Raw genomic sequence first — 8,884 nt, forward strand, 5'->3', positions numbered from 1 at the left:
CATGGTGCGCCCCCGCGCCGCGCGGGGCCGAGGGCGGGCCGGACGCACGGCTTCCCGAGCCCCTCTCCCGCGGGCTCCAGGCTCCGGGACCCAGCGCGCGCAGCCAGCCGCCTGGCTATTTAAGGAAGCGCCGCCGCGGGGCGTGTGAATCCGGCTCCGCGCTCTTTCCCACACTCGCGCCAGCCAATGAGCCGCCGGCGCCGGGCAGCCCGCCCCCGGCCGCAGCCCCCGCCGGCTGTCAGTCACGCGTCCCCTCCCGGCCCACCGACCCCGCAGGCGACAAAGGCGAGCCGGGGCACCCCGCCCGCGCCCGCCTCTGGCGGCGCCGGGCCGAGGCGGGGAAGTCGCCGCGCCCGCTCCCCCGTTCCGACCCTCTCCGGGAGGGCGGAGGCGCGAGGCTCACCTTCCGGGCGAGCTGGGGCCGCGGGAAATCTGAAAGGAAAACTCGCGAGGGGAACCGGGTGAGGCGCCCCCGAGGAGCCGGCGAGCCTCGGCCCGCGCGCCTCTGCTCTCCGCGGACCCAGCCGGGCCCTCGGGCCTCCGCGCGGCCTGCGAATCTGACCCCCGCCGGCTGCAGCACCTGCACGAGGCCCGTGACACAGTGGACGTGGAACACCAGCCGCTGGGCAGGAGAGAGGCTGGCTGGCCAAGGTCGTGGACAGGCAGAGTGGCATCACAGGACCAGTGAAGGGGTTGCCACAAGGCGGGCGGAGTCACGTCATCAGTCAGGCAGGATGACGTCATGGAACAGAATGTAAGGCTGTCACTGGTCAGGCTGGTGACGTCTCAGGGTTAAGGTCGATGATGACACAAGCCAGATGGGGTGATGTCATGGTCGCTGGTGATGTCACTGTCTTCCAGATTACCCAACAGTGAGCCAAGCACCAGCAAAGTAGGGCTCACAAAAAATGAGGGACACTTGCTAAAATTTTGTTTGTTAGTTCAAAGTGGCATTGTGGGGAAAAAAGAGGGCTAAGCTTATTTTCGCCTTTGATGTTTTCATTCTGAATTTTCTTGCGCCAGCACTCTGGTCTTTTGAGTACTGAGGGTTCCAGCCCACTGTGGCCTGGCAGCCGTCTTGTCGGCATCGCACAGATGTCTCCTGAGGCCCACGGTAGACCCGGCCTGCCCTTGGGGCTGAGGAAGCGTCTCCCGGGCTCTAATCCGACGCGGGCGGGGGGCGACGGCAAACAAGCAAAGTTATGTCGCAGTTGCCAGAGACAGAAAGAAATGGGTAGGTTGCTGGGGGAGAGGAAACCCCTCTTTCGACTGGGTGGTCCGGACGGCTTCTTTGCGGTGGGTTCCAGGAAAGAAGGCCCGGGGAGGAAGTGGCATACCCAGGGTGGAAAGGGACCACAGGCCCGAGGGAGGAGGGGCAGGGGCAGGTGGGTGCGGGGCCTAGGAGGGTCGTGCTGGGCTTTTCGGAGCAGCGGAGTGGGCCGACTGGCAGCTCGGAAGGGTCACCTCGGTGCTAGGCGTACCTAGTGGGTGGGGTCGCCGGCTGGCCCCTTACCCAACACCAGTTCCCGGGGTCCCAGCCCGGGGTCACGGTGTAGACGCCTTTTCTCCTTTCTGAGGCCAACCTAGTCTGGCCCTAGCCTCGCCCTCTGGAACCTCCCAATCCCACCCCCGGCGCGAAACCGACCTCTCAGCGGTCTGCGGGGGCGCCCGGGGCGGGGCGGGAGGCGGCTACACTGGGTGTGTCTGTGGGCTGTCGCCCCCGAGGCCAGGCCCCAGAGGCGCAGCCCCGGAGGAGCGTGCGGGGCGGGGAGCGTTGGGAAGCCGCGGGCGTCGGGCAGGAGCGGGCGGTGGGGACCCACCCAGCGCAGAAAGCCCTGGGAGCGCTGACTGCCCCGGCGCCGGGGTGGCAGGGACCAGCCCTGCGGTGGATGAGGCCGCGGGGGTCGCAGAGTCCCCACCCCGCCCCCACCCCCGCCGGCGGGCTGCGCGCAGGAGAGAAAGCCCGCGAGTGCCCCGCTGGGAAGCGTCGGCGGAACCCCAGGCCGGCAGGCGGGGCGCTGGGACCCGGTCTGGGTGGGCTCAGACCCCACCCCCAGGAGACCACACAGGCAGGGGGTTCAGACCGCAAGGAGAGGCTCGAGGAGCCATGTTTGACCATTCTTTACCTGCTAGTGGTTAGACAGGTTCGCTTACCCTCCGGTACCTGGTTCCTCATCTGTAAAATGGGCTATCTTTTCATTTATCCCTGGGTTGTTGGGAAGATAAACGAGCTCCTATTCTGAAAACACGCAGCACATGTCAGCTTCAGTTGTTACTGCCTGGGGGAAGGAAGCAGACGCAGGCAGGGAGGAGCCACCTGGACTCACCTCGGCCATGTGCCCCTCTGCGCCCTCTGAGACGCCCCCTCCCCACCCAGGGTCTCCAGGGGCCTGTGTCTTGGCCTCCCAGCCCCAGCGCCAACAAGGAGCCTTCACTAGCCCAGAACAAAGTGAGTTTCCCTGGTGTTGTCACCCACACCGTCTGTGTGGTCATGTCTCTGGGCCCTCGTACCTCTGGCTGTCCCCCCACCCCGCCTTTTACATCTGGACTTGATCTCTGGTAGGGCCACCGGGTCTCCTGGGGGTCGTAGGGGCTCCCTTGCTCTGAGCAAGGAGGGAGAGTCCTGGGCTGCAGTTGGGAAATAGTGCTGAGGAATACTGTGGAATATTGCATTTTCCGAAGATGGCTACAACAACATCTCCCACTCCAAATACCCTTATGGTGCACCTTGGTGAGATTTTGTGATGACATCGACCAGCAAAGACAGGGGCAGGGGTGAGATGTGAATTCTGAGGCTGGACCTTAAAAATGCCACACACGTTCACCTTGCTGTCTTGGGAAACCCGCTCTTGGAACCCGTTTGCCCCTCTGTGAGGAAGCCCAAACTGGCCCCATGGAGAGGCCCCAAGGGGAGGCCATTGAGCCAGGAACCCAGAAATCTCAGCTCCTGGACAGGTGATCCCAACCTGCTGCTTCAGAGCCCCCACCTCATGCCTTCCCAGCTGCTCCTGGGTGATTTGTTCCAATTCTTGATTCACAGAATAGGACAGTTGTTACTGTGACCTTTGGGGGTCATTTGTTACACAACAGTAGTAACTGGAATAACTAAGATGGCCCAAGCCCTGGATCTGGTCCTCCCCCTCCCCCACCCCCACCCCACTCCCCATCTTGTTCCTTCCTTTCTCTGGCAGGAAGAGAGGCGCAGGAGCCTGCCGCCCTGGCTGTCCATCTGACGAGTTTGAGTTGATTTTTGCAAGCCATCAAAGGCCTAGATCCAGGCTTGAGTGGGCCAAGCCCCGTTGGCTGGTGGTCCCAGGGGCGTCTCCAGGGCCCACTGGTGGCCACCGGGTATGGGGAGCAGGGGGCTGAGGCAGGAAAGTCAGTGGGGGAGTCTGTGTGGAAAGACGGGTGTATTTTCCAGGCCAGACACTGGGCTCCAGCCTTGGGTTGCGGGGGGAGGGATGGTCCTCTGCCTACCGTGACAGCGTTCCACACAACATCATTCAGACAGTGTCCCTTGGGGGTCTGCCACGTGCGATCTGTGAACACGTCGCTCCCAACCTCCAACATGGGGGTGGCACCTGCCCCTCAGCATTCCACAGGCATATGAGCCCCAGAACATCAGAGACATCACAGACCACCCGTTCCGGCTCCCCTTACCTTCCTGTTCCTTCCTCTTCTGCCAAGAGGCAGCGAGCGGCCTGTGGACTCAGGCAGCCAGGACCAGAGTTGCCAAGTAACCAGGCTAGAACCGTTGCAGGTCCTGTCCTGCAGCACGGGAGTTGGTCGCTGGGATGATAAAGTGGCAGAGGCCAGGGCTGGAGGAATCCAGCCTTCAGGCTAGAGATGAGGGCAGCAGACACCCAGGACCCAGGCAGAAGCCAGGAGCACCAGGATGCCGACAACGAGGCTTGAGGTTCAAGGGCAGTCCCCACCCCTGTGACTGAGGGCGCGTCTTCCACCCTTACAGGTCATGAGACCTACGTACCTTCCCTCGGCCACCTGATGCCAGGTAGTGGGAGCATCCTCCCAACACCCGATGCATTACGGTACCTTCCCCGTGATCTGGGCACTGTCAACATCTTTCTCCTGAATTGGGCGTTGACACCTCTCCACATTTGGGGAGCCATGTCCCCCAACTTCGGGGTGGTGACAGAATCTCCTGCCAACCCCTATCTGCCTGGCATGCTGCCTCCCTGTGGGCCCCCGTGGGTGCTGCTTTTCTCTCCACTCTCCTTGGGCCGGTGCTCCTGGGGGGAGGTGAGCTTCCCTGTCCTTCCTGCTTGGCGCGTCCAGACCGGTGTCTTCTTTGGCAAAAAAGCCCCAGCTTTGAAACCTCACCTTATGAACAGACCACCCGTTGCTTAACAGACCACACAGACTACAGTCAACCGAAACCGTGGGGTCGACCCCGCCCTTCCTGAAGGGCTTACTCCTGGTTCCCTGTCACCTTCTCCAGACACTCCTGTCACTGTTTCTGGTGATTTCAAAATCCACACGGATGAGCCTCCAACTTTCTGGACTTCCTCGCCTCCATGGGGTGTCCTGGTGTAGCGTCAATAACTAAGCTCTAAGCTCCACATCCCAGGTGCTGGGTGTTGACTGTAGCTCTCAGGTTCCCACCCACCCTGGAGGCCCCACCCACCGGAAGCCCCGCCCACAGGGGCACAAGTCGGGGCTGGAGCCTGAGGCGGAAGGTCCAGCGCCCTTCGGCTGCTGTTCCAACAGCGTCGCCTGGGGTCCTGCCTCCTCCCTCCACATCCCCAGCCCTTTCAGGTCCTGTCTCCCGCCCCCCGTGCCTCAGCAGGGCCCCAGCTTCTCCTCGTGCCTTTCAGTCCTCTGGTACTTGCGGAACAAGTCTTCACGCTAACTTTTCTGTCCAGACAGCTGGAGAGGTCTCTGCCTGGTGAGGGAGCCTGACTGGGGCTCCAGCCTCCTCCGCATCTGACCCTCTCAGAGCTCTCAGACCAACATTCTGCCATCATCCTGACCCTTGGAGTCCACTCGCAATGCTTCCCCATCAGGTCCTCCAGCAGCTCTGTCTCCCTGATGTATCCAAACGCCCACTTCTGACCTCTTGCGCTCTCACCACCGGCTGCAAGCCTCCACCACCTTCGGCCTGGATTTTTGCAGAAGCTCTTTGCCATGGCAAGGAGGCCAGTGTTGGAGCCAAGCACTTGGTGGGGGGAGGCGGGCAGGAGAGGAGATGAGAGGGCCAGCAGAGTGGCCAGATGAAGCCTAAGCTCCTAAGCCTAAGCATATACGTCCCAGAAGCAATACCACTGGGATGTATATGCAGTAGCCTGGGCGAGAGGTGATTGTGCCCTGGACCAGGGTGCACAGGTGTACATGGTGAGGACTGCGAACTTCTTGGGAGGGTTTTTTGCTGTTACTCCTGCTGTTAGATCACTGAAGGGCTTAAAAATAAGAGCAAGTGTGTTAAACATGATATAGATACCGTCTTAAAGGTTTAAGGAAGTTTAAGGTAGTTTGTAAATGAAACCAAATATTAACCAAAGGCCCCTTTATAAGTGGCTGTTGTAATTTCATAAATAGGATATTCAGGCAGGTTTGTGACTAGAACTTATATATTTTGTGGTCATGTTATTAGGTGCATACAAAATTTAAATCTTTTTTTTTTTTTTTTTTTTTTTTTACAAATAAACTCAACCTTTTATTGCTATGCAACCTTCTGTATCTAATGATGCTTTGACTATAAGTGTAAGGCCAACTGGCCCGAGGCAGGGGAACGCAATCAGACTCACAGGTTGTATCACACCGAAACTTTCCGGACCAGCCAGTTCCAGGAACTGACCTGGGGACTTTCCACCCGGCCCAGCCTTCCCGCCTTTCGAGGGGCGGGACTAACTATCCCAAGACTGATGCAACCAGCACCGGATATTCCCACGATACCCGAAGAGACCACCAGATAAGGAATACCCTGCGCCCTCCCGGATTCACCACGCCCCTTTCCCTTTTTCCCCTATAAATTCTGTCCAATCCCTCGCCCGGGCGCGACTTCTCTGGACCCTTTCTGTCCGACCAGCGAACCTCGCCCGGGCGCGCTCCCTAATAAAGCTCGCTTAAGCTCTCTTCCGTTTCTTGGTGCCGTTCCTTTTACAATAAGATTTCTTTGTTAATCTGTTAATAAAATTGTTAATGTAGCCACATTGGCTTCCTTTTAGTTAACATTTACCTGGTAGGTTTATTTTCATCCTTTTACTGTCAGTTTCCCATATCCTTATATTTCAGATGATTCGTGTCTTCTGTAAGCCACATAAAGTCAGATTATTTTTAACCAGGCTGACAACCCTGGTCATTTAGTCCCCCTGGATTTCAGACCTCTGCTCTGTAGAACTATGAGGGAATACATTTTTGTTGTTTTAAGCCACCGGTTTGTGGTGACTTAAAAGCCACCAAGACACGGAGACACGTGCTTCCAGGTGCTATCACTTTGTCTGCCTAAAGCCTTTGTGTTTAGTTCCTCTTGTCAAAAGCAGGTGACAGGGCTTCCCTGGTGGCACAGTGGTTGAGTCCGCCTGCCGATGCAGGGGACACGGGTTCGTGCCCCGGTCCGGGAAGATCCCACATGCCGTGGAGCGGCTAGGCCCGTGAGCCATGGCCGCTGAGCCGGCGCGTCCGGAGCCTGTGCTCCGCAACGGGAGAGCCCACAGCAGTGAGAGGCCCGTGTACTGCCAAAAAAAAAAAAAAAAAAAAAAAAAGCAGGTGACATTCAATGAAGTAACTAAAAGAAAATAAAGATTCTATTACTGTATGTCAGTATTAAGAAATTAGGAGACATATGCCATGTTTTTGTTTTCTCTTTTTAAATTTTTAATTTCTTTTAAAAAATTTTAAATTGTTGTATCTTTGCCATGTTTAATAATGGTCATCTGGGGACTTCCCTGGCGGTCCAGTGGTTAAGACTCCTAGCTCCCAATGCAGGGGACATGGGTTTGATCCCTGGTCGGGAAACTAAGATCCCGCATGCCCCACCGCATGGCCAAAAACAAAAACAAAAACAAAATAATGGTCATCTGAAGGAGATTGAGAGATTTTCATATTCTGTATTCTTTGTTATGTTTCTGGTTTTCTTTTTATACTACTAATATTATTTATGCAAGGAATGAGTCAAGATACAAACAAAATAATATAAAGAAACAATTTTTTTAACTTTTGTGCATGTTAACAACTTTGGTGCCATATGAAATTATTTTGGGGGAGGGGAGCTGGAATGATTAATTCATATGCAAAAGAATTTGTTTTTTTTCCAGTCTTTTACTTTTTTATTTAAATTTTTATTTATTTGATTTTTTTTTTTTTTTTTTTTTTTTTTTTTTGCGGTACGCGGGCCTCTCACTGTTGTGGCCTCTCCCGTTGCGGAGCACAGGCTCCGGACGCGCAGGCTCAGCGGCCATGGCTCACGGGCCCAGCCGCTCCGTGGCATGTGGGATCCTCCCGGACCAGGGCACGAAACCCTGTCCCCTGCATCGGCAGGCGGACTCTCAACCACTGCACCACCAGGGAAGCCCTATTTATTTGATTTTTAATGTATTTAAAAGTATTTTTAAGTATTTATTTTTATTTATTTATTTATTTACTTACTTATTTATTTTTGCTGTGCCATGAAGCATATGAGATCTTAATTCCCTGACCAGGGACTGAACCCATGCCCCCTGCAGTGGAAGCCTGAAGGTACTAACCAGTGGACCACCAGGGAATTCCCTAAGTATTAATTTTTACTTTTAGCTAACATATGCCTGTGATGTGCTGTTTGTGATAGTAAAAACTTGGGAATAACCTACATATTCAACAACACAGGACTGGTTAACTAAATTACACTCTATTCTATAATGGACTCATTATACTATGGGCAACATATACAGCCATGAAAACAACTTGCATAAAAGTATCTATTCGTATGGAAAAATGTGTGTGATATACCTTGTGAATGGAGCACTTTACCAAATGGTGAGAGTAGCACGAGGGCTTCTTGTTTTTCAGTTTTCTTTTTTATTGAGGTGAAGTTCATCTTCCCTGTGCCACCAGGGAAGCCCTAATTATTTTTTTCTTTAACATTTTTTTGGCTGCGTTGGGTCGTTGTTGCTGCGCGCGGGTTTTCTCTCTAGTTGCGGCGAGCAGGGGCTACTCTTTGTTGCGGTGCGCGGGCTTCTCATTGTGGTGGCTTCTCTTGTTGCGGAGCACTGGCTGTAGGCACGTGGGCTCAGTAGTTGTGGCACACAGGCTTAGTTGCCCCTCGGCATGTGGGATCTTCCCCGGAACAGGGCTCAAACCCATGTCCCCCGCATCGGCATGTGGATTCTTAACCACTGCACCACCAGGGAAATCCCTTGCGGACATTTCGTATCAGTAGAATCACACAATATGTGACTTTTTCTGTCTGGCTTCTTCCACTGAGCATCATGTTTTCAAGGTTCATTCACATTGTAGCCTGCGTCAGTGCTTCATTCCTTTTTATGGCTAATGTTCCATTACAAGGATGGACCACACTTTGTCTCTGCATCCACCTGCTGATGGGTTTGTTTGCTCCCCGAGTTTCTACCATTCATCTCCTGTGAATAGAGCTACTGTTAACATTTGTGTGCAAGCATTTCTCTGAACACCTGTTTGCAGTTCTCTCGGGCATATCCCTAGGAGTGGAATTGCTGGGTCATGTGAAAATTCTGTTTAACCTTTTGAGGAGTGACTAGACTGTTTTCCACAGTGACTGCACCATTTCACATTCCCATCAGCAATGTATGAGGGTTCCATTTTTTCTACATCTTCACCAACACTTGTTATTATTCCCTTTTTAATTATTATAGTTGTGCTAACAGGTGTGACATAGTATCTCACTGTGGGTTTTTTTTTTTTTTTTTTGGGG

At 54.5% G+C, this 8,884-nt stretch overlaps 1 protein-coding gene across 1 annotated transcript in view; it reads left to right on the forward strand.

Moving 5' to 3' along the window:
* Positions 1–4,128: 4,128 nt before the first annotated feature.
* Positions 4,129–8,884, forward strand: part of ISG15 (ISG15 ubiquitin like modifier) — a 9,120-nt gene continuing 4,364 nt past the window's right edge. Inside the window, exon 1 of the mRNA XM_007448965.1 lies at positions 4,129–4,260. Coding sequence (XP_007449027.1) covers positions 4,129–4,260 — 132 coding nt within the window. The remainder of the gene's footprint in view (positions 4,261–8,884) is intronic.

The sequence above is a fragment of the Lipotes vexillifer genome, unplaced genomic scaffold, assembly GCF_000442215.2.
Source record: "Lipotes vexillifer unplaced genomic scaffold, Lipotes_vexillifer_v1.1 scaffold835, whole genome shotgun sequence".
In the NCBI taxonomy this organism is placed as follows: Eukaryota; Metazoa; Chordata; class Mammalia; order Artiodactyla; family Lipotidae; genus Lipotes; species Lipotes vexillifer.